General features: G+C 39.2%; 1 protein-coding gene across 4 annotated transcripts in view; it reads left to right on the top strand.

Moving 5' to 3' along the window:
- The window catches only part of CNST (consortin, connexin sorting protein), a 110,111-nt gene that overhangs the window by 70,086 nt on the left and 13,077 nt on the right, over positions 1-26,948 (top strand). For all 4 annotated transcript variants that reach the window (XM_075203533.1, XM_075203532.1, XM_075203534.1 and 1 more), the window contains one exon: positions 10,199-11,025. In XM_075203533.1, coding sequence (XP_075059634.1) covers positions 10,199-11,025 — 827 coding nt within the window. The remainder of the gene's footprint in view (positions 1-10,198; positions 11,026-26,948) is intronic.

Below are 26,948 nucleotides of genomic sequence, written 5' to 3'. Positions count from 1 at the left end.
TACATAGCATTTGTATTGTTTGTCATGTAAATATTGATAGATGTGTGCCCAACAACCGAATCATATGGGTCTCAGGCACAGCACTGGAACAGGAGGCTGTCATTGACAGACTGTTAAAGGGGCCCTAGTTTGGTAATTACCTATAACTAATTGCAGTCAGCGTAACCTGACATATAATAAACAGAATTAGGAATTGATCTTTTTTTGTGAAAGTCTATGAAAGCAATCCTTTAGTCTTTAGATTTTATAATCCAGCCTTCTGCCCCGCAACCTGACAGTCCCAAAATTCAAACGTTGTACCTAGGTACGCTGACCACAACTCTATATGCATCCCCCTTAGAACTCGCACTGGAGAGTCCAGTGTGACAGAGTTGTGGTCAGGTACAAGGTTTGTGTTTTGTGACTGTCAGGTTGCGGAGCAGAAGGCTGGATTTGAAATATGAGTGATGGAAGGATAGGGACAGTCAGCCACGTGTAAGGACTTTACTGTGTTCCCTGCTATACTCATAGCAACCAACATACCCTCTTCTACACCCACTTTTATCCCTATACTTTCCAGCACTGCATTTCCAGTCTCAGTGGGATTCTTGTATTAGAATTTTATAGTCTAGTAGTGACCACCCAGATACTACAGGTATCTGATTATAAAGGTCACAGCTATGAAGCCTTAATTAGCATCCCATCAGCTTATCCTTACTTTCCCCTGATACCTTCTTGGCAGAAAGCACACAGTGCAATATGATAGCAGCAGCCTCTTCCAGGCAAGCTATTTCCAGGTGCCCATTACTGTTATTGAACTTCACAAACCAGTGCAAGGAAAGATCTATACAATCTTTCCTGAAAGTGGAACACAAGCCCTGCATCTTTATTTTATTCATAGAAGTGAAATTATGTTTTAATGCCATAAATAAAACATGGTAATTTAATGAATAATATTATGCAAACATATAAATGTGTTTGTATAAAGGCACAATTTCATCGTAAACTATTTAGTATTAAAAGGAAGAGAACAATTTTGTATTCCTCACAAGTCATTTTGCCATGAATAATTGTATTACTCTCTGTAAATCAGTTGAACAAATGGTTACAGTAATCTCTGTGTGTTTAAGCCTATTCGCTCCCCCCACATGAGAAAAGGGCATTGTCCTGCAGACACACCCTACCAATTATGTCCTCTGTACACATTGTAGCCATGTGCCTTGTAGACACAATCTTCCCCATGGCTGAAGTAAAATGAGTGATTTGCGAGGACTTTTATATTGGTGACACTTGTGTCTAGCTGGCTGATGTAACGCAGTGGATATGTTAAATGAGTGTTTGGAAGTGCTGAGGTCGTGTGTTCACAGATAAGCCCTGCTGTTTCCTGCAAAAATAGATCTGGTCCATAGTTTGTATTTTTGTTATATTTCTTTATTTTATCTCTCGTAACAGACCGAATAGAAACTTGTTTCATGTTATATCCAGCAAGATTATGTTTTCATTTCATACATTTTATTATGTGTGATATACCCATTCATTGCTGTGTAGTTATTATTGGTCTATCTATTTTTTGTGTCATTTTACTCTAATGGCATAAAATGTCCAAGGTAAATTGGAATTACAGTATCCTGAAATCCAGCACATCACTGAACACCCCATCTAACATATATGACGAAATTACCTTTTTAAGTGTAGACAGTGGTTTACCATGAAATGTAGATGGCAAAGAGCTACAATAACTTGGAGATAAATACACACAAAATGATTGTTGGTTGCTTAGAGCTGATTGTGACTTATCCCTTACATAGTGTTTTGTTTAGCAATGTCCAAAAAACCCAACATAAAGGGGTAATAAAGTTCATAACTGCTGCTCTTCGGCTATAATTTCATATACACAGAAATGATCATCAAAACTGTTATAGTCACTGTAATGAGCATTGCTAAATTATTTAAGGGAATGCCAGGGACATCATGGGGAAAACCCAGATACGGGTTTTAAGTGTATTTTAGTAATTTTGGGTACGGTGCTACAAATTACTGAAACACTTCGTTTTAGAAAAATAAAATACTTTTATGAAACAAACAAATACGTACATTGACATCATACACCCCGGCAGGCCGCCAGACTCGCCCTTTGTACTAATGCGACAAAACAGTAAGGAACTGTGTACATGGTTTACTGCATGCAATGCATGTTTTTAATGTGTAGTAATTGTACTTAAACCCTCTTTGGCAACAAATAATGTAAACAAATGTCACCATACATATGCATTTTTTTCTGACAAGTGTTTGCTTTGCATTTTGCTGACTTCAACATTGCCTGCATGGCTCACAAGCGTTGATGCTGGGTACAGTATAAAATAGATTTATTTGAGAGCGCTTAAGCACATAATACACAGTGTTGCAGGCAGGCAATGAGAATGCTGCTCTTTGAACAATACTGTTTTAAAAGTGACAAAGAGCAAGGTTTGTATGGGTACTAAAACTTTGAATACCTCTTGCCTTTTAGAGACAATGATGAGTTGTTTATTTAAAGGTAAATATCCATATAAGAGCTTAAAATCGAAATACAAAAAAAAGAAAAAAACAACACAGGTAACAGATTTTGAGCTCCAAATAGGACTACTGGGAAGCATGATTATATGTTCCAAAAATGTTAAATTATATGCTGAATTTATGTTGTATTTATCATAATACTATTTTTATACTATATTAAAACAAAAATATTAACATTAATAATAATACCAGGCAAATGGTTCACTTTGCATTGTATAAACAAATACTATATTCTAGTGACTGTGAGCGGTGCTGTTGTGGAAACCAGTCTTCATGTGTATAATAATATTGTTATGGAAAGTCTATTGTGTTACTAACAGACGCTGGATAATCTGATTGTTAAAAGAAACAGTAGTGTCTGGCTTGAACATCTATGGAAAGTCAAAAATCTGTGTTTAGGACATGGTATTTGTAACCTTTCATCTGGAACTTTGTGTTCATCCTCTGCCAAGGAGATTATTTGTGGAAGCCTGTGTGCTAGTGTCCTTACGAACAGAATTTCCATATATGCCAAAACCCAAAAATGATGTTTCTCTTGTGGATTTGGGAATGTCTTAGGTCTGTTGAGCACCTAATGTTGCAAGATTTGTATGCACCAATTACTAGTGATTAGTTGATAGAGTAGAGATTAGCTGTGTGGTACAGTATGAACAATAGAAAGCTTGCAGACCACCTAATTGATGCTCACTAAGATAGGTGTGCACTTGCAGTTATCGTTCATTCTTATGGCATATACCAGGATTACATATTAATGTCAAAAGCACAGCTAAGATAGCAGCTCTCCACAAATAGATCAGTGATACTTTTGTTTCTGTAATCAGATATTATTACTGCTTCTCCTGCATTAACAAACATATCTGCTTTCATGAGCGAGGGAAATCTTTAAAGCTTTTGGAGTAAAGGAATACAAATACAGCCACTACTTGTAACATGTAGCCCTGATCCATGGCAGCTAAAAATATTCAAGCTTTTTGTGAAAACCGCACAGGTCATGTGTTTCACATTTGGAGCTTTATAGTGAGCAGTGTGAGATTGATTTGGTGTGTGTGTGTGTGTGATGTTTTTTTGGGGTTTTTTTGGCACTCATTGCAAAGATGGCATATTGTATCTGTTCCTGACATGATATCATTACACAGTGTATTGAGTAGACACTATTTTACCAGTGTGTAGTCAGAAATGACTCTGAGAGAACATGATAATGCAGGGAATTTGCAACAGTTAAGCAGTTGTGCGTTCATTGCTTAATGTGCACCCCAAGCCAAGTCAACTGCCCCTTACCCACCTTCTACTTGCTTTGTCATTGTTATAGTCATTATATCATCCTCTTATTTTTGTGTATGAAACTTCTACTTGTTTGTTACCATCACTTTTGCTTAGCAACTGTTTTTGCTTGCTAATACCATGACTACACTGGATATGAACTCAGAAACAGCAGCTGGTGTTTTCTTCCTAATCCTAAAAAGATCAACATTAATCACGCAGGTTTCATGCTCCAAACTCCCTGTGTACGAGTGCTAGAGGCTCTTGTTTCTGCCAAGCAGGGACCAGTAAGCAATTTAGACTTGTAACTGGGATGGATAATCCCCTTGGCATGTTTGAAAATGTATGCTGTGCAAAACTAGGTAATGGTATTACTTATGTTAACATTTTAGCATCAGATGAGTTTATTACTATCCCAATGATTATCTCTCTGCCAGTGAAGCATGTGCCCAGTGACATGCAATAAGAGATTGTGGCATCAGAATGTTTTTTTATCCATATTTATCCATATGTCCAGCCGTCTGGTACTCCAGTATCTCCTTAATGGGGCTTGTGGCAAGCATATTATTTGAAATAAAACTATGCAGAATCTCTTAGCATGTGCCACTTTCTTCTGAGAAACATTGTACACAAATAGAATAATAAAAATTTATGTTAAGATTGTGCAATACATTTTGTAAGAACAAAACCTCAAAAAATCTTCACTGTCTTATTCAGCTTCATACATAGCTAATGTCTTTTTGGCACTTAGTCAGACCAGATGCCAGGACATTGTAGCTTTTAGCAGTCTGTCTACTCTTCCAAATAATTGTTTTTGATTTTATAATAAAGAAAAAAGGAGAAAATGTGACAATACGTGCATAGCTGATGTTGGCCAGTTTGGCTGATATGTAGTATGTATAGACGACTATCCTATCACATTCTGATCACAATAAAGTGGACAGGAAGGAAAAGCCGCTTAGCTTATGACAAACATCGACCATAGTATGATATCAGCTGACGGGAATAAGGAAGTTCCTTGCGGCTATCCGAGATCCCGCTAGGGAAATACCCGGTAGAGTTACTGCCCAGGTATTTAAATAATCTCTTAAATCGGCATATACGTTTGTTGTCGCATTTATGTAGTTATTGCTATATTTGTTGGAATGTACTTGCAATGGAAAATTGATGCAATATATTTGGGCAAAATAAAGTTCATATATAGCACCTGCTTGATGACCAGTACAGGTACAGACCTGTACTGGTCTGAACCTGCCTCTACCTGCAGGTGAAAATGTCTCAAAGTAAACATCTCCTATAAGGAAATAATAAAAGCTTAACCTGTCAGAGGAACTTGACAAGAGGTACCAGCGGCAGTACCGCCATTATATATGTGTACTGTACTTTTCATGCATAGCTGAAAGCAGAAGTACAGCCTTTAACGGTGGCATTAATGTAATAGATTTTGGATGCATGACAACCATTTCCATTATATCAATATAATTTATGGCTGGTGCTGCACAGTACCAGGTTGTTGGGTGATGCAGAAAATTACATGTGACTGTCGTAAATAATACTGAAATGACTAATAATTACTTAGCCACTGACAGGCTCTTCTATTTTCTTATAACAGGAGGAGTTACCCTGCTGGTTAAGCTTTGTCATATTACACATGAAGAAATAGAGACTGTTTAGCACCTAGTATGTGTCGTTAGACAGTTTTCCCCTGTGGCTGTCCAGAAATATATATATACACAAACTATTCTGCAAAGAGAACCTAACTTCTGATTATGTGTGTTTAGTAAATTGTATGGGAGCCACTAAATCATTTTATTGACTGAGACAAAAAAAAAAAAGAGTGAGGATTTGCAAATAAGAAAAGTCACACAAAACACATGTAGCTTCCCGTCTAACACTGATATTGGCTGAAAGTAAACTGTTTTAAAAACAATTTTAATTGATTTTCATTATATTATTATTACCATTAGCATGTGATATAAAGTAGTGGTCCCCAAACTTTCTAACAAATGACACTATAACCATATATTTAGAAGGTTTTCTAATTAAATTACTTTAATTCCAATGTACAATTATAATATTTTAACACAGCCTATTTTGATGGCCTTACTCTTAGCTCACAGGGTGGAAAGTGTTAAGGACTGCTATTTAAAATATTGTGGGTCAATAAGTGGATCCTTCATATTAACTGACACACATTTTCATTCATTGAGATATAGATATATATATATATATATATATATATATATATATATATATATATATATATATATATATATACTATACAGTATATCACATTTTTTCCTAGTCCTATGCCATTTCTAGTTTCCAGTGTGTTCTCTGGATAGCACTGTGTTTATATAATGCAGTTGAAATTATTATTATTATTATTATTATTATTATTATTCCAGTTTGTCGGTTGGACATTTTGTTATTATTTTTTCTTCTCATTTTTTTTTCTGCGTTTTCTTGACCATGTAGTTTTTGCACTTCTTATATTAGAACAATTCCAGGTTTCCAGTCGATGCTTAATGTATTTATAAAGCAAATAGTTTTTTAATAATTAATGTAAATAGGTGGTTAATTTCATAATTGCATTTTTGAGATGCTTAGTCATTTTAAAGAATCCTGGTTTCAGAGAGCCATTCCCAAATCTAAATAACCATATAATTTACAAATCACATTGTTACATGGACATCACAGACAAAGCTATTTTCCAGGCTTGCATTTGCCCCTCCCTTTCTATACAATAATTTGATTGGGGTTTTGACAACTTTTTTTTTTTACTTTTTTTTTTCCCATTAACCAGGATACTGAAAATACTAGGAGACAGGGAGAGACAGTCATGAAATAGTAGAAGAGCCAAAAATGTATTGCAGACAATGTTCAGTGATACATGCAATTAACTGTGACATAAGCAATTTCAGAAAGCATGTGGCCTAATATATTGGTGCTGAATTCACATGTTTCTCCATATTGGAGGAGAAAAAATAATGTGCTTTTTTTTAAATGTAATTTTTCTATATTGAATAACCATTAGTTTTCAGTGTACTGTGAAACAGGGGTGGTAAGATGGTTCTAAGACCAGTGCAACATACAGTCAGGTCCATAAATATTGGGACATCGTCACAATTCTCATATTTTGGGCTCTATACACCACCACAATGGATTTTAAATGAAACTAACAAGATGTGCTTTAACTGCAGACTTTCAGCTTTAATTTGAGGGAATTTACATCCAAACCAGGTGAACGGTGTAGGAATTACAACGGTTTCTATATGTGCCACCCGCTTTTTAAGTAATGGGACAAACTAAAAAATCCTACATCAAACTTTCACTTTTTAATACTTTGTTGCAAGTGCTTCGCAGTCAATTACAGCTTAAAGTCTGGAACGCATAGACATCACCAGACGCTGGGTTTCATCCCTGGTGATGCTCTGCCAGGCCTCTACTGCAAATGTCTTCAGTTCCTGCTTGTTCTTGGGGGCATTTTCCCTTCAGTTTTGTCTTCATCAAGTGAAATGCATGCTCAATCGGATTCAGGTCAGGTGATTGACTTGGCCATTGCATAACATTCCACTTTTTAGCCTTAAAAAACTCTTTGGTTGCTTTTGCAGTATGCTTCGGGTCATTGTCCATCTGCACTGTGAAGCGCCGTCCAATGAGTTCTGAAGCATGTGACTGAATATGAGCAGATAATATTGCCCGAAACACTTCAGAATTCATCCTGCTGCTTTTGTCAGCAGTCATATCAACAATAAATACAAGGGAACCAGTTCCATTGGCAGCCATACATGCCCACGCCATGAAACTACCACCACCATGCTTCACTGATGAGGTGGTATGTTTTGGATCATGAGCAGTTCCTTTCCTTCTCCATACTCTTCTCTTCCCATCATTTTGGTACAAGTTGATCTTTGTCTCATCTGTCCATAGGATGTTTTTCCAGAACTGTAATGGCTTTTTTAGATGTTGTTTGCCAAACTCTAATCTGGTCTTCCTGTTTTTGTGGCTCATTAATGGTTTACATCTTGTGGTGAACCCTCTATATTCACTCTTGTGAAGTCTTCTCTTGATTATTGACTTTGACACATATACACCTACCTCCTGGAGAGTGTTCTTGATTTGGCCAACTGTTGTGAAGGGGTTTTTTTTCACCAGGGAAGAAATTCTTCTGTCATCCACCACAGTTGTTTTCCGTGGTCTTCCGGGTCTTTTGGTGTTGCTGAGCTCTCCGGTGCGTTCTTTCTTTTTAAGAATGTTCCAAACAGTTGATTTGGCCACACCTAATGTTTTTGTTATCTCTTTGATGGGTTTGTTTTGATTTTTCAGCCTAATGATGGCTTGCTTCACTGATAGTGACAGCTCTTTGGATCTCATATTGAGAGTCCACAGCAACAGATTCCAAATGCAAATGTCACACCTAGAATCAACTCCAGACCTTTTACCTGCTTAATTGATGATTAAATAACAAGGGAATAGCCCACACATGTCCATGAAATAGCTTTTGAGTCGATTGTCCCATTACTTTTGGTCCCTTAAAAAGTGGGTGGCACATATAGAAACCGTTGTAATTCCTACACCGTTCACCTGATTTGGATGCAAATTCCCTCAAATTAAAGCCGAAAGTCTGCAGTTAAAGCACATCTTGTTAGTTTTATTTAAAATCCATTGTGGTGGTGTATAGAGCCCAAAATATGAGAATTGTGTCGATGTCCCAATATTTATGAACCTGACTGTATTTAGCAGGAGTGTCCTTTAAAAAAAGTAAATGTCACATATGCTGGCATGATGGGAGTGTGGCTTATGAATTTCCTTCATAAATTATGGTTGCTTGGATCATGTCCTCATGTGCTCAGGGAATGTGTTTGTTACATCATCTATTAGGATAATACTGGCTAGAAAATGTGTTGAACCTTTGGTACTTAGATGCATTCAGCAAATGGCGAGGGCAGCGGCACAGACATCTTCAATATGCACCCTTGGGTGCACCAACAATGTAATGTGCTCTGTTTCAGGACCTGTTAATTCTTGAGTGTGAGTGGAGGATGCGTTTACATAGACATCAAGCTGTATTTAGCATGCATCTAAAAGCAAATTGGGTAACAGTTGTTGTTGTCGTGCCCCGCACCCCATGTTTTTATTTAGTTTTGTTATTGTTAGTGTGTATGAGCCTTTACAGACATGAAAGTACACATTGATTGGAGCAATAAACACGTGGGTTATATAATGTGAGTACTTAGATGTGGGTATCAGGTTTGAGCCTGGTCACATCTGAAGTGTCTGTTAGGAAAACTCAGAACTTCCTGCTGTCACAGTCTGGTCATCTGCTACATCAGTTACCAATTCACTCTAAGCTGACTGCAGGAGCTCTATCATGTAAGTCTAAGCTAAAACTTACATAATGCTCTGTTTGGCTCAGTAAATTCTGCCCAACAGCTACAACCATGAGAGCGTGAATATGTATGTGTGTATTTACTTTAATTATGAGCGTGGATGGCATAGAGTTTACCTTTTACATTTAGAAAAACTTTTCTGATATTGCTGTATATTATTATTATTAACTGGTATTTATAAGGTATTAATCTAGTCCACACAGCTGCACAATAAGCATAATTGAAATACAAACTATAAACACAACACGGTATTTAGGCCCCTGCACATGTAAGCTTACAGTAAAAAAAAAAAAAAAAAAAAAAAAAGAAACATGATGGGACTAGAGGGGATTTAGTAAAACGAGATATTGTAAAATATATATCGGATTACTCTTTTTGGTTCCTGAAGGAACCAAAAAGGGAGAGAGGAAAAACTCTGGATGATGTAAATACTGTTATGGGTAATGTCATGTTCTATGAGGCTATAGCTTGTGCACTATGCTAAGCTGACAGTCTGCCAACTATACCGTCCTTGTTCCATTTAATTTGACCTTTGCTCTGGAACCCATCTGCATCATTCAGCAGTATTGATTTTCAGTGGATTGTACAGACCACACATAATGAGGAAACTGCTCTGATGAGAGCAGGGTAGCACAGTGTTGGAGGGGGGGAGGGGGGACATGTTTCTTGCTGTTGGAGGGGGCACATGTTTCTTGCTGATGTACAGAAAGCCTCCTTCTTTCCTGATCCTGTTTGACGTATTGTGTGTCATTCCTAATTGCACGTTACCTCACACATCTGTATGAGAACAAACGTGCAAGGATGGGAGGAGAAAGAGGCAACTCATTAATTATTAATTGTCTGATGTCTAAATTTAGCTATAGTCTAGTCATGATTAGCCCAGGACACAATGTGTCTTAAACAATTAGGCCTGTGGTTATCAAGTCACAGTTTGTTGTGTTCTCTTTTATCAGTGCAGCTGGGCTGTTTTCTTTATAAAGAACTAAAACTCATTTCCTGTTAATGTTTAGACAGAGAAAGTGAAGCTGGCAGCAGAACAACAACAGACGAGAAGACTGGCGTGGCAGCAATGACAGAGAACTCACCTCCTGATGTCAGTGCAGCAGACAAACTAACCAGGGCAGCTGACCACCAAACTGTGCCCAGGAAAGACCATGCGGAGGAACAGCAGCTAACCAGTTCTGGAACAACGTCGGAGACTCCCACCCAGTCTACAGGGACAGGAGGCTGGGCTAATCCTGACAGCAGCTTTTCTTCTGGGGATGCTGGGAAGAATAACAACCTACTGCAACCAAAAGCAACATTGCACAGCAATGATGTGTCAAAAATAGATGCATTCTCCAAGGAGGAACAGGCTAGTAACCAAATGGTAGACACCCTAATATCAGCAGCTGCAGTTAACTCAGATTGTGCTTCAGGAGCACACAATGACCTTACTGGAGGGAGAAGTTCCCTAGAATGCAGTAGTCTCATCCAGTCTGTCCTCAGAGTGGACAGCACAGAAGATTACACAGCAGAAGGAGATGGAGAAGCTGTTAAAAAAAGGATTATTAATGCAGAGAGCCAAGTAGGTGAAACAGGGCAGTCTATCGAGGACAGTGCTAATCAGAAATGCTCAGAAGACACACAGAGCAAAGCTCGACGACAAGCAACAGTTGAATTTATAGCAAGTCTCCTGAATGGCGACCTGAAGGATAGTGAGAGTTTCCTGGCTCACTTGGACTTCCAGGAGGAGACTTTTTCTGAAGAAGAAATGTCACCAAGCCCAGGGGAGTCCATCTTGGGGGATAATTTCCTTTCACTAGATGAATTAGCAAAGAGGATAGAGATAGAAGAGGTAAGTGGTGATGTGTATACCTGCTATATATTAAGTGACTAATAACACTGAATATCATGTATTTTAAATGCCTGCAAACCAGACTTCAATTATTTAGCTATAATAACTTGGATTTTTTTTAAATGGTTTATGTAGTTCTGATTTGCTTTACAGCCTACAGCATTTCTACTCAGTTGTGCGTATTTAATAAAGTGTGATCTGGTGCAAGATTGCAAATAACCAGGTTTCCTTGTTTATTTGTCATGTTGTGTACCACTTTTGTACTTTTATTAAATATTACTTAAATTATCCAGCTTCGAAGAATTATGCGCCCACCAATGCATACTGTATGTTATATTTCTACTCTCTGTACAGAATCCTTGTTTCTACATTCTTAGTACAGTAATTTGTTTTTTTGCAGTGTTTTGAGCGATGTGTGTGTTCCCAGGGTGACTGAACCTCATTGCAACCAAATTATGTTATTACAGCAAAGTGTCTGAAGTTATCCTCACATTCTAGTGCGTGATATTTTTAAATTACTTTTCCACCTTATATTTGTATCCTGGTAAAACCCTTGCTATCCCGATAAGAGTACTTTTGAGGGATCTCTCCTCCTACTGTACTTAATAGGTTCCTGGGACCTCTGCCGATTCTAATTGGAGCAGCATGAATCTCTCCTGCTTGGGAGAGACCGCCGCCAAAGTACTTTTAATGAGAACGTAGAGGGTTGGCTTAAATTCATATTTCAACTTAAAACCCTTTGAGCTTTTGTTTTGTATTTTTCATACAATACACAACTCTGCCTTGAATACTTCTTATGGAGAAACCCAGGTAGAATAAACTTTCTGATATAGCAAAATCCAGATCAGACACTTCTGCTAACTGCCAATAATGTGTACTGTCACCCCAAATCAGCTTGTTTCATGCTACCCCTGACTGTATTCTATAGTGCTCCAGGTCTAACGTTCCTGTGCAGTAATTATGCAGTTTCAGTTCATGTAAGACTAACCCAATCACTGGCTGAGCTATAGCTAGTCCATGTCTATATAATTGCACAGCACTGGCTGATGAGCAGTCTTGTGCCATTGCTGTAAGAGTGATGCTAACACCACAAAAGTGATTTTTATATATATTTTATTTGACTGATTAAGCTTTTGAGTACATTTTTAATTTTTTTAATAGCACATTAAGCCATTTTTGGACATTGCTAAAGATTCTTGTACTGGTGAGCTTGTTGAAGATTATGTTGTTTAGAAGGTGATACTTCTCTATCTTTTATCACTCTAGAACAGTGGTAAGCCAGATCTTGTGTGATTATCACCCATGTTACAGATATGGTCCGTACAAACTGTATTTTGGTGAATACATACAGAGGGGCATTAGTCACAGCAAACATAACCAACAAGCTATAATTGTGCATTTGATCCTTTTATCTTTTGTACACTGTCTAAAGGTGACCACATACAGGCCAGTGTAATGCCGCTTGACCCGGGATTCTTGCAGTGGGATCATTGTTTAATTTAGACACATGTGGGTGGCCAAACAAGATCAGATCATCTGCCATACACATTTTTTCCCCAAAATAGTTTACAATAGGATAATTATCTTGGGGCCATATTACTGCAGAATCACAGTGCTTGACCATCTTCTGGGAGTGACTATAGCTGGTTTTTCGTGTGTATTTTTTAAGTAAATTGTTTTTTATTGAAAACGACAAGTATCAGGTACAGCCAACAAAAATCATTATACAACCAACGTGCCAAATTTTTAAAAATGTTTGTGTGGAAAAAAAGAGCAGTAGAGTAGGAAATATCCACCAGTCGCACTAAGAAATACTAAAATAACTAATTCTAGATATAATAACCTCTATAGGTATCTGATTCTTTAAAGGTCAGCCAGCTGAACCAAGTTGGCGTGAACTCTGCATTACTATCTAGTGCGGCCAAGATGACATTATCCATCGACATATATAAATCTAGTCTGTTAAACCAGACTATAGCTGTTTTGGATGGAGGAAGGAAGTAATATGTTGTTTAAAATGTTTGTTTGTTTTTATTACAAAGCTGAGGAGTCCTGGGAAAATCTGTTGCTTGTAGCAGCCCCATGATTCTGGCTAGGGGGGGTAGAGCACATTTGTAAAATTTTACAGTGAGTGGGCAGTGCAGCTTTAAGAAAATTATGTTCAGTAATTATTACAATATTTACAGTTACAATATTTATGATCAGATTGGATTGTAAGATTCCCACACATGCAAAGATTCATCTACGATCTGCTAAACATGAATTGTACAGTCATATTGTAACACGTTTTGCCCTTAGACTCAATGGCAAATTTTATTTTCATGTAATCGTTTTGATTTTTGTATCTAGTCGTCCTTTAGCTGGATCTTCTTGGATCTAGATTATGCAGAACAAACATGAAAAAATAAGCTCAGCTATTTTGACTGAAAGCTTTTTTGTTTTTTTTATATGCAGTTGTACACTTGCTTGCATTGGAAAGATTAAGATGTACTAACTGAAGTAATTTTGTATTGGATTAGCATTTACTGTCCTTGTTTAGACTTGCTGGCAGAGTGACCACTGGTACAAAGCCAGAATCCACAGTCAGCAGTTTGAAGGACTACTTAACCATAACCACAAACTCCTAATAATAGGTGGCTGTATACTATACTATCATTGTTAATAAGTTTGAAAAGAGAAGAAAATGTTTTACTTGCAGTATATCATAACTGCAATTTCTGTATCTTTGTAAGGCACATTTAATTATATATGTTTTTGACATACCGGGAAGTTATCTCCTTACAAATATTGATTTAAACAAAGCAGCAGTAACTGGTGTCTAACTTTAATAAACGCATAACCCCCCAACATTTGGGCATGTGGCTACAGCATTATGGGGCATGACTACGGCATGATAGACATGTGGCCACACTCCAGGACATCCCTAGCTCTAGTCTGCCCCTTTCTCTCCTCACCTCCCATCCAACCACCTTCATTGCGCGCACGGCACCCGTTCACCGCTGCTCTGCCAACTTTCCCACCCGCAGGGCAAAGCTGTCCCAATTGGGATGGCGAGACTTCAGCGTTGCGCCCTGGGCGATCGCCCCTGTCGCACAGCCCTAGTTACGGCCCTGGCGAGACAGAGCCCTCAGATCGGGACAGCGGAAGGTATGTAAATCTACTGTGTGACCGTACACACCAGTACAGTGTGTGATAGGAACATCTTATTGGCCAGGTGCAAACCACAAGATTGTGCAAAATTATATATAAATTGAGAGTCAGTTACAGAAATTAAAGTAGCATTTCTAAGGCAAAATGAGGGGTGTTTTTAACATAAATTTCTGTGGCAGGCTATAACCTGTATTTACCATTTTGCCTTGGTTTGTCTCTTCATTGTGCAGTTATTGATTTATAATTCTGCATAGTGTCATGCACTATGATGGTAGCCACAATCACATGGCACATGATGTAGTGAGCAGAGAAGCCTTGGAATACCCCTCTGCTCTCTGTACTGTAATATAGCCCCCTTCCTCCTCTACCTTCACATGACATGATGTAAGCCTGGCAGCCATATTTTATGACATCCAGAGAGATTTTGAAAAAGGGATAATGATTTGTAGAAGGACAGCTAAGAAAAATACATGCTTCACGGGTATTTCATTTGCTATTTAAAGAAAACAATATGTGGGAATGCTGCATTAAGAAACAGTATAGTGGTATTGCCATTGAGAGCTATAAAAATTTGTTGATATTTTTGTAGGTGCTGGCTACTGGGGTTTGTCCAGCCCGATAATAGATATTAAGTGTGTTGTGACCTATTTGTAATAAGGATTGTAGCAGTGTTGGAAAACGGTTGTATTGTTCCAGTAAAGTTTTATATCTGTCTTTGCAGAGAATTATAAAACAGGAAAAAGTATATTCCAATTTGAAAAGTATTATGCACAATTGTCAATGTTAACGTTAAGCAAAAGTCAATAAATGCCATAATCTGAATTTCTGCATATATTCCAATAACACACTATTATGTTACGTGGACTCCAGTGCATATGTAAAGCCTACAGTGAGGCAGTTTAACGCCAAAAAAATAATGCCCTGCAAGGACTGTTATTTGTCTGCTAGCTGTTCAGTTTCAGGGATTATCTTTTTTTCTTTTTCTTTTTTTTTTTTATGGATTTCCCAGACTGATGATTATTAGGATTATTATTATTTATGAACCATGTAATAAATACATTGTGCAGTGTTAACCTGACATTGCATCACAGCTCTGTTAAACAGTAAAATACCCCTACTCTACTACAGACATCTGCATCTTTTCCCACATATTTAGGACCATGTCCTAATGGGAATTAAGTTGGCAATGAGTTTCTGTACATGACTAGCTCTGCCTCTCTGTGTGAATCAACCAATCCACCATTGCATTTTGGCAAAGCAAGTCTGCCTAGCTGTCAGTCACTGTCTGCTTGTTTAGTTGGAGAAGCGCCTTCCTCCTAACTTGACAACGTATAAGCACTCAAGTTATTTCATGTATAGTATTCATTACAATAATTATATTTGCTTTAATACTGGATATAACATTTACTTCATGTAGCCTTGGTGGAATGCAGATTTCCAGACATCTGAATTCCACCTATGTACGGCGAATTACAAGTAAATAGTTGGACTTTTTATAGACCCTCCTATTTACAATCATTTCTTGACAGATGTTGAAGAAGAAGAATTTTTCCAAATACTTTCAAGCTGCAAATTTGACAACTGTTAGGGCTTATGCAATGCAACATCTTTACATAAATGTTGGAAGGTAGAAAATGGAACACAACACAATTAGCTTGTTTCTCAGGGGCACGGCCACATCCCCAGGGCGTGCCTTGTGATTTTGAAGCACTTAGCTGCCCCCATTCTGTCCTCCCATCCCCTCCAAACCTCTTAATTTCTGTATACACCGGTGCACACGGCACTTTTTTACCGCTGTTCTGGACAGAATCTCCCCCAACCTTCCTACCGATCGGGATGGTGGGACAGAGCCCCGAAATCGGGGCTGTCCCGCCTAAATCGGGAAGGTTAGGAGGTATTCGAATGTTACAATTAGTATTTGAACAGAGGTTTGTCTGCACAAGCCCTTAGGTCAGCTCATGTTTTGTTTTGAATACTAACACTAGAAAAGCATTGAAACATGTCCATAGGCACGGACAGGCTGGGCTGGGGACAGGGGGGCATGTGCCCCTTGGGCTGGTCCCATAGTGGGCTACCTTGGGCTGGGTCACTGGGCCACCTGTATTTCTTTCCTTTAAAAGGTTCCCAGTAGGCTACTGAGTCGAGTCTTGCCCCAGTGCTAAAATTTGCCAGTCCTCTTCTGGGCATGGGGGTCATAGATTATCTATATTCTCGCATTTGTGGCTGTGCCCTTTTTAACCATAACCTCTGTGAACTGCACACACGTCTGTATAAAAATCAATGATCCAAAAGCTGGTAGCATTTTTGGGCTTAGCTCCTGTTAGCCCTCCACTATGAAATGTGAAGAAAATTTCAAAACCGTCAATGATCCGCTTGTCTGAACAAGCCCTAAATGCTGCAGAGGAAAGCTCACCTGTAATCACTAGCCGACCTTGTGACATAACAATTTGAAGGATATAAGGGAGATTGCAGTGCAGTGAGCAGCGTTGCTTACTGAAGAGTGAATATAGTATATATCATGAACTGAGAAGTAGAGATGTGAACATACTGGGATCAGATAAATGGTGTATCGCTTGTTGCTTAAACCTAGTGTCTAATGATAAAGTTGTCTGAAAGGTTTTCTGCTTCTTTAAACTGTGTTCAGTCTGTGAAATCTGTTTACACACGGCTCACAGGCACTGTTTTAGGAAAAACATATTGCTAATTCTTTCATCATGTATGCCATAATTGTTGATGATGTGCAGTTGTAGCCTTTAATTGTTTGCATACGTATTGTTTACATATGTATTGTATCATCCAAGCAAGTTGTAATTAACTTACTTGTCAATAGGTATAATCTGTAGCCAATAATTTGGTTGTCTTTTTCTTTTTTTTCTTTTAAACATTATGTAAGTGTTTAGAACTTCCTCAATTTGTCACTGTTACTTTCCCATGAGGCTAACCGTTTAGACACAAAATAAGGTAGTTATTAGACCAACTTGTGGTACAAGTATTCTTTGTTTACAATGAATGTTTCACAGCTATTCTTAGTGTATCTGTCATTTGCCCCTATTGATTTAACAGTTCCTGAGATGTAAATGTGATCTTAGCACAACAAACACCTGTAAAATGTAGAACAGTTTTCTGATGACCTAGATTAGATTGTAACTCTACTATGGAGAACAAGATGTGTCAAAGGACGATTTACTTTCCTACACAACTTGTTTTTAAATCAGAAAACCATGTATATATACTTTACAAGGACATTTAACTACAAAATAATGCATTACATTTCTGTAGGCAAGTTTGCACTCATAGCACGGTGGCTCAGTGGTTAGCACTTCTGCCTCACAGCGCTGGGGTAATGAGTTCAATTCCCGACCATGGCCTTATCTGTGTGGAGTTTGTATGTTCTCCCCGTGTTTGCATGGATTTCCTCCGGGTGCTCCGGTTTCCTCCCACACTCCAAAAACATACGGGTAGGTTAATTGGCTGCTATTAAAACTGACCCTAGTCTCTCTTTCTCTCTCTGTCTGTGTGTATGTTAGGGAATTTAGACTGTAAGCTCCAATGGGGCAGGGACTGATGTGAATGAGTTCTCTGCACAGCGCTGCGGAATCAGTGGCGCTATATAAATAAATGGTGATGATGATGATAACTCCTAGCCAGAATAGAACATGCCTATATCTAATGTATTCCACAAAATTAAATGTTCATAGCTAGAGATAGAGTATGATGTGCCCAAGGAAACTTAAATTTGACACAACTAGGAATTATGGCAAAAAAAAACTATTTTTCCCCAAAAATACTTTTAGAACATTGTATATAGAATACTTTTCATATTTATTTTTTTTGTTATGGATGGCCATTAAATCTGTGACCCTTATGTGTTCAGTGATGTATCTATGCTTACACACTCAAAGTAAGAACTTCTTACAGACAAGTGCTGAAGCAGTACTTACGGAAACATTTTCATGCAAGCAGGAACTCTCGTACATCAGTTATGCAGATCTGTTTACAGTAGTGTCGCTCATCACCACACTGTGGCTGAAATGCAGGCAAAGTGTGCTTGTTGTTCAGGTTTTTCTCCCCTGGATTTTCGCCCACCTAGCCTGATGAAAGCACTTTTTCTCACCACAGTATGGATTTGGGGAACATCTGCCTCTTGGTAACTAATTACTATTATTAAAGGTTTCATAATTTTCCATTAAAAGTTTGGATTAGAACTTGTCTCGTAGTCCATCTTGGTTAAGTTTAAAAATGCGATAGATGTGGTGGTTTGGGACAAGTCACTAATATGCATTAGCTTAATATCCTGGCTCGGTGTGGAATGACCTTTATTTTTCATATTGTTCTTAGGGGGGTATTCAATTGTTAGCGAGATGCGTTAAAAACCGCGCTCGTTTTTTCCTGTTCGAGCGCGCGTTTAAAAAAAAAAACCTCAATTCAATTGTTTTTTTGCATGCACCCCCTCGCGCTCTATTATTGGTCCTAGCGAGTTTGAAATGGTTAAGGCACTCATTTTACTATAAAAAAATAAAAGTAAATTAATGCAATCAAGAATGGCCCCAGCACTGCAAAGGAGATTGGGCCCCTACACTGCAATCAAGAAGGGCCCCAGCACTGCACAAGAGAATGGGCCCCCACACTGCAATGAAGAAGGGCCCCAGCACTGCAAGCAACAATGCCCCCCCCCCCTGTACAGCAGAATTAAAGATTTTACAAGGAGGTACATTTTTTTGAAATTTACAAACATTTGAACACTGGCCAAGCATGGACATTTGTAAGGTACAAATATTTGTGGGACAGTGGGCAAGCCGGACCTTTCTTCGAAGGTAAAAATATTTGTTGGGACTTTGCGCAAATGAGTGTGTGTAAGTAAAGCATCATAACACTGAGGATTTCGTCCATGGTGAGTATTTTTTATTTTTATTTTTATTAAAATCTATGGTGTACACTGTATTTCTTGGGGTTTTATTATTTTTAATAAAGATTTGTGGTTGGAATGAGGCTGTTGTGCTTTTATTTAACATTTTGCTTTGTGGAACTACAGATCACAGCCAGCCGTGGGTGTAAGAGCATGTTGGCACTTGTGGTTCTACTACAAGTGCAAACATGCCCTGGGTGCAATGGGTACGCTGGTGCTTGTAGTTAGACAAGTAGCAGCATACCCACACTATTTAGGACAACATGGCTGGCTGGGACATGTAGTTCCACAAGTAAAAAAATGTTTTTTGTTTTTTTTCATACAAAATCCCCATTTATTACTCTACTACCCACAGCCCAGGGGTAGTAGGAAGAGCCCTAGTGCTATCGGCACTGGCCTGGGTGACCATAGGGGGGTGGCCCGCTTACATTTTTCAGCGGACCACAATCCCTAGGGAATCCAGGCCAGCGCTGAACAGTCTGTGGGTGTTTAGTCATTATGGCCGTGGGACCCAAACTGCGTTCCCCCCCCTGTTATAGTGCCTATCACCCCGGCTGGTTTGCCCAGTGCTGGTTCAATAAAATTAGGGGGAACCCTACGTCAAATTTTTCACACATCAATAGCCTGCCAGCACTAGGGCTAAGACTAAATAGAGTGGGGAGCAAACGATTTTGCTTTAAAAAAAAACAAAAAAAAACATGATACTTTTGGCACAACCACCCCCCCTTAAAAACAAAAAAAATAATATGATATAAAAAAGTTTAAATACATGCACCACTATGGTTTTTTCTAAAGGGGGAAATTTCCAAAAATTATTAATTATTATACACTTTTTTTAGTACCGTATATATTCGAGTATAAGCCTAGTTTTTCAGCACATTTTTTGTGCTGAAAAAGTCCCCCCTCGGCTTATACTCGAGTGAGCTAGGTGAGCGGCATCCCTAGTGGGGAGAGAAGCGGGCAAGGTGGGTGGTGGAGGTGCGGCCTGTGCAGAGTGACCTCTAACAACACGTCACACTGCGCAGAGCCACGTCGGGAACACTCTCTCAGACGCTGCCCGGCATTAGACTGCACATATGCAGCGGTTCTCTTGGGTCCCGTTGCAGACTGCTGTTCCTGATTGTCTGCGTCTTGGGCTCAGGGTGCTGCTGGGAAATGTCCATCTTTCACTGCAACCTTGGCAACTCTTGCGGCTTCCAGATAGACCCAAAAGGGGAGTGCAGTGCCTGGGACGCATCATCCTCTAGTCCCCAAGCACGGAGTGCTTACTTATAAGGGGGGTTTGGTTTAAACAATCTTTATTCATTCACACTTTTCAATTGCAAACTATGAATCCAAATAAAACAGATAATGGTAATGTAAATCCATACATTGCAGTCCCTTTACTCTAGTTTTACTGAGAGAGAACCATCTCTAAACTTAGGAATTGTTCTGTAATTCCTTTATAAAGTGTCTTCCTGTGTTCTCATAATAACGTCCCCTCTTTATGTATGATGTCCAGACACTATTAAGGGCAGAATTCTGTAAGCTGTCATGGAGGCATTTATCAGGTTTAGAGAACTTGTAGCACCTGCTGTTGTACAAGTTTCAGCCTGTGGCAGCTGCTTATGGTCCAGAAGAACTGGAGAGCTGAAGGTAGCCCAAACCTGGAACATAGGCTACAGCTCATTGATTAGCAAATTGGCATAATAATATATAAAGTTGGACAGTATAAAAACATCTATATAAAGTCATCAAAATGGAACTGTTAATTCTATTTTTATTTTTGAAATTTACCAGTAGCTGCTGCATTTCCCACCCTAGGCTTATACTCGAGTCAATAAGTTTTCCTAGTTTTATGAGGTAAAATTGGGTGCCTCAGCTTATATTCGGGTCGACTTATACTCGAGTATATACGGGTACTTTTCTTTTTTTAGGTTACTTTCATGAACTTTTACACGTATTTTCTCAGTTTAATGTATATTTTTCTTAACTTAATAAAAAAAAAATTTCTTTGAGCAGACCATGGAGGTGCGAGATAAAACAGCATATTTGCCTTTTTCACACACGGCGTTAAAAAACAATTGAATAGCTTTTTCCGCTAAGGGTTCGCAGCCAGCCTATACTTTAACATTGACAAACGCTTGGAGCGCGATAACACCATTTCAGTAAAAAAAAAATAATATTAGAATTGCGTGAGAAGTTTTTGCGCTCGAAAATAAGGTAAAATAGCAAAAAAATGACTTTGCACGCTCGAACTTCCAAACTCGCTAACAATTGAATACCCCCCTTAAAGCATTAGCAAAGTTCTAAGCTAGTGTCAATCCACCCTTTTAGCCCATGATCCCAAAATAAAACCTTTGTAAGTTGAAATAATTGGTGCCCTGTGCATAGCAAATAAAAATGATAAAATAGTTACACTTTAATAGCCAGTATATTATAAAGTCCCAGTTCAAATAAAACACAGACTTGAATGACTTGCATATTGTATATCTGAACTTGTCACAATATTTTACTAAGCTCCTTCTTTCCTAAAATGTATAAGACCCATAGTATGGTACCTATTACAGGCGCTGTGCTCTCCATAGTTATGTGGGAGGAGCATAATGTTAGGTTGCCTGCATTATGATACTACCTTCTTGCTCAGTGCTCTCCATAGTTATGTGGGAGGAGCATAATGTTAGGTTGCCTGCATTATGATACTACCTTCTTGCTCAGTGCTCTCCTTAGTTATGTGGGAGGAGCATAATGTTAGACTGCCTGCATTGTGATACTACCTTCTTTCTCAGTGCACTCCTTAGTTATGTGGGAAGAGTATAATATTAGGCTGCCTGCATTATGATACTACCTTCTTGCTCAGTGCGCGCCTTAGTTATGTGGGAAGAGCATAGTATTAGGCTGCCTGCTTTGTGATACTACCTTCTTGCTCAACCCTGAAAAATGTATTCTGGGACCCCATTTTTGGCCAGCGATCTGTGGGGGCAGGCACCACTATTCTGAGTCATTTCGTTTCTACGAGACCTAGACATTTACTGTTCAGAAAACATTTGTATGAAGTGTTATCCTGATCTTTTTTATCTGGTACAGATTTAAATAATACAGCACCTGGCAACCTTCTGGTCCCTTTCAATTCAGACAGTACAATAATACAACTAATATCCTCACAGATCCTAATCCCTATGTAAATTAACGTTATCAATATACTGTGTACAGAAGCGGTGGCTCCACCATGAGCTCACACAGCATAGGTTTAGCTAGACACACCTGCAGGTGAATGACAGTGTGAAAGTATGTAATAGGAACACAGCATATATGTTCTTGTTGTAGTATATTTAGAGCAAAGTGAAGTATTAGAATTCATAATGTATAAATGGAAAAGTTTCCTACTAACAATTGTTCAAGATGTGCATTTGTATATTTGTAATGTATTCTCTATTTCTCTATAGGCTTTCACTGTAACACTAGAGATCCATGCAAGGGTCATTAAGAGTAGTTTGGTCTATCGCTGACAGCCGGGTTGGTCAGGGAGCAGTAGGTCGGTGAAGTGGTTCACAAGCAGCAGAGACTCTTAGGAGTAAATTTACTAAAAATCATGTTTGGTGTCGGTAAACCGCCACATTTGCTTAGGGAGGTTTTAAGCTGCGATATAAAATGCATGGTAGTGTGTGGCGGATTGAAAATGGCTAAACAGCCAGCGGTTTAGTTAAAACCGAACGCCAGGAACAAAGACAGGTTTTACATACCTACTTCTGATTGGCTTGAGAGCTCAAAAGTACTATTTGAGTTATCTTGCCATTCAGAACATAAGAACCATTAACATTTACATTATGGGGCAATCATCATTTGTTGATTAACGGGTCATTTCTAATTAGCTTATGAGGGAAATTGTAATGTTTTATTATATTAAAGGGACAATATTATTATAATATGGGGCACTATGTAGTGTCACTTGTGTGCATCATAAATAATTATTGCCCCCCATTAGCAATCAAGTTAATATTACCCAGTTAATATAACTATATATTCATATTTCCCCCATAATATAAAGCAATAATAGTGCCCCCTTACTGAAAAATACATTTTGTACCCATAAGTTAGTTAGAAATGTGCTGTGAGGCATAAGTGGTTAGCACTTCTGCCTCACCGCACTGGGGTCATGAGTTTAATTCCCGACCATGGCCTTATCTGTGTGGAGTTTGTATGTTCTCCCCGTGTTTGTGTGGGTTTCCTCCTGGTGCTCCGGTTTGTGTGTGTGTGTGTGTGTTAGGGAATCTGGACTGTAAGCTCCAATGGGGCAGGGACTGATGTGAATGAGTTCTTTGTACAGCGCTGCCCGGTTAGTGGCGCTATATAAATAACTGATGATTGTCCCCCATAATGTAAATATTAATGGTGCTTCTTATGTTCTGAATGGCAAGATAGCTCAAACAGCATGCAGTTTGAGCAATTTCGTCTCTTACAAACACCTCATTTTTTTTCTGGCTGTTTTCTCGACGGTTTGTTAAACATCAGCTTAGTAAATCTAACGGTTTGTATTTTGATCAAGTTCAAAATGAGGATGGCAAATTGTAATATGGTGGTTTCCAAAACTGTGGTTTGGCATTAAAACCGCTGTAACCGTTTCATCAAACCGCCCTTTATTAAATCTAGCCCTTAGTGTTTTTCCATTGTGAAATCTCTCCTCCTTTTGAGTAAAACTTGCTTTTGTTATTTATCTTTTGATCACATTGCATGCAACAGGATACAAGAAACAACCTTAGACTGTTGACCAATACAAAGGGCTAGAGACCAGTAAAGGAATTTACTTAGCGTCTGAATGGACAATGTTGCTAAAACCACAGCATTGCTGGTCATTTTTTGTCAATCATCTGTTTTCAAATTAATATGTATAAACTAGCCATGTTTATTAGTAAAATGCTGTGGTAGTGTGCATGTAGCAATAGGGTTGATAAATGTTCCCTCTGTGAGGTCATAGTTTCTGCTTGTTTTAATGGTTTACACAGAGCTGTAACTAGAAATGATAGTGCTCTGGGCGAGAGAGCACTGCCCCCCCAACCCCTATCTTGGGAAGTGTACGTGGTCTCTCCCAGCCATGACGAAAACTCTGAATTGCGCCCTGGGAGGTAACACTGCCCTAGTTCTATAATAAATAAAAACAAAACAAGAAAAATAATGTTAGCTATCACAAAGCAACCCTGCACAACCAGCGGCTCATCTCTGTGATTACAGTTCCACAAGTGTATTATGTGGCTGGCTGTATACAGTGTAACCTATGGCTCTCCAGCTTTTTTCGAACGACAAGTTCCAGCTAGCCCTCTGGTAGGGCATGCTGTGCTTTGTGGTTCCACAACACTGAAGAGCCAGAGGCACCGATAAAGGTCATTGGCTGAAAGCCCACTTACCTTTCAGCTGGCCTGTCTGCTTCTCCTCCAGAGCAGAGCAGGGGAGTGCAGTCCATTCTTGTGGGGAACTTGTATCGCTATACAAAGTAAATATACTATGTAATCTCAAATCTGATATTTTAAGGTCTCTCACTATATTAAAAAGACCCCTGTCAAAAGAACAACTCTTAAAACAAGGCTACTGATTATTTGTGTTTTTAAATCAACATAATATTGATAAGGCTAGTCTAAACTAGCATTATCAAATAACCAGGGAGCTTGAATTTTATTTCTGTAAAAAGCATTAAAGATCCAATTCAAAATTATAGGGGCCTATTTACCACGAATAGCATCTTCATGGTAATGTGTAAAACAGATTTTCAATGCCACTTATTACAGTGATAAAAAAAAATCCCTTATCAGTAAAATTTATCAATACAGCAGCTGGTCTGGTAATCTAAAAAATTATGTAAAAATTTACCACCGTCGGGTTTATCGCTGGCAATAAACCTTTGATGAATAGGGTGAAACAAAAATAAAGTATCGCCGGCGAAAATTCTTATTTTCCCTGGTAATAGGGCTTTTCATCCTTTAATACATCTGCCCTTTAGTACATGCAACTTCAATGAGGAATCCCTGTCTTAAAAGTGCATGTGCTAATGGGGTTATGAGCTTAATGAATAGGATCCTTAGCGGCAGATTCATTTAGCTGCCTGTTCCTCAGAACATCGTGGCCGTGAAAGTTTTACAAGAAATCTCTGCTGATTTTTCTTCGTGTCCCATTGAGGTGTAAGGGAAAGTCAGTGGAGAATTTACTATAGTAACAGCAAGAAGGCGCAGCCACGATGTTCCTCAGAACATCGCGGATAATTGAATCTACCCCACAATGTATGAAAAAAAATATTAAAAGTTTGTCCGCATCTCTTCAAATCGGCAGCCACCAGGACTCCAACGTCAGCAGAAGAGGAGGCAGAAGGTAAGAGGGGAGAAGAAGGGCTAGCTGTGAGGGGCACAGGGGAAGAGTGGGTGTTGAGGGCAAATGATAGAAGAAGGTGGGGAGATAGATACAACTAAGGGTGGGCAAAGAAATACAGGGGGAGACAGCTGCACAAAATTAAAGACAGACACAAACTGGGGGTAAGAGATGCACAGACACAGACAGATAAGACAGAGATGCAAAGACACATATAAAAGAGCATACAGATAGGAAAACACAAGAAGGGAGAAGAGACGGGGTGAAAGATAGACAGGCAGACAGAAACACTGTGGGGAGTGAGGGGTGGAAGTCTGCAGATAGCAGGGGAACCTGTGCTGGAAACAGCATCATGTAACGAGGAGCGGAAAGGTCAGGGGGGGAGCCTGTGCAGTGTGCACATGAAGAGGCCCCACCCCTGTGTAATGAGACTGGTTGCATGCTGCCCCTATACAGGAACAGGCAGCATGTGGCCAATTGTACAGTGATATGGGCGGAGGGGGCGATCTTGCTAGCAGGGCATATTATATAGTTTTTAATAGTTTAAATTGCAGGTGGCCGTGGCGTCCTCTTGGCTTTGCGCCCTGGGTGGTCGCAACGGCCGCACCGCCCGTGTTATGGCTCTGGGTTTACACATGTTACATCATAATCAACAGTTAAACAGAATAAACCTAAATGAACATGGCAATGTGCTTGCACTAGCTGTCATCTCGTAAAGAGTCATTGGTATTGATCATACTTGCCAACTCTGCCGGAATGTCCGGGAGACTCCCGCATTTTGCGAGAGTCTCACGGACTCCCGGGAGAGTGTGGCACTATCCCGCATCTGGATATTTCTGCCCACTTCCTAGTGAAGTGAGCAGAATTAGGTCCCAAACGCCACGATTCCTGGTGAATCGCGGCGTTTGGCCCCTCTCCCCGCTGTCAAATGACGCTTCTGCGTCATTACGTCATGGGGGGGCGGGTCCAAAATGACGAGCATTTTGGAGCCCCGCCCCCCGTTACGCCCACCTCCTCCGCAGGCTCCCGGAATTGAAAGTCATAAAGTTGGTAAGTATGGTATTGATGCTACGCTGCTTTTTAGCTGCCCAAAATTGAGCATTTCCAAACACCTGTCCTCAGCAGACATCAATAAAACAATACTATTATCAATGTAGATATGTAAGGCGCTACAGTGTTCTGCAGCTTCAGATAGTGTGGAAAACATAAGCATGCATTAAACAGAGACATACAAGTTAGCCAGAATTAAATACAGATGTGAAAAATAGAGGGCCCTCCTCCTGAGAGAGCTTACAATCTACTGGGAAAAAGCCAGAGCTAGGACAAGGGGGTATATTTACTAAACTGCGGGTTTGAAAAAGTGGAGATGTTGCCTATAGCAACCAATTGGATTAAAGTAATTTATTTAGTGCATTCTACAAAATGACAGCTAGAATCTGATTGGTTCATATAGGCAGCACTTCCACGGTTTCAAATGCACAGTTTACTAAATATACCCCAAGAAGTGAATGTGGCTTAAAGTGGAGATGAGACC

The sequence above is a fragment of the Mixophyes fleayi genome, chromosome 3 (assembly GCF_038048845.1).
Source record: "Mixophyes fleayi isolate aMixFle1 chromosome 3, aMixFle1.hap1, whole genome shotgun sequence".
In the NCBI taxonomy this organism is placed as follows: domain Eukaryota; kingdom Metazoa; phylum Chordata; class Amphibia; order Anura; family Limnodynastidae; genus Mixophyes; species Mixophyes fleayi.
The sequence above is the reverse complement of the archived record's forward strand: the minus strand, read 5'-3'. Positions and strand labels throughout refer to the sequence as shown.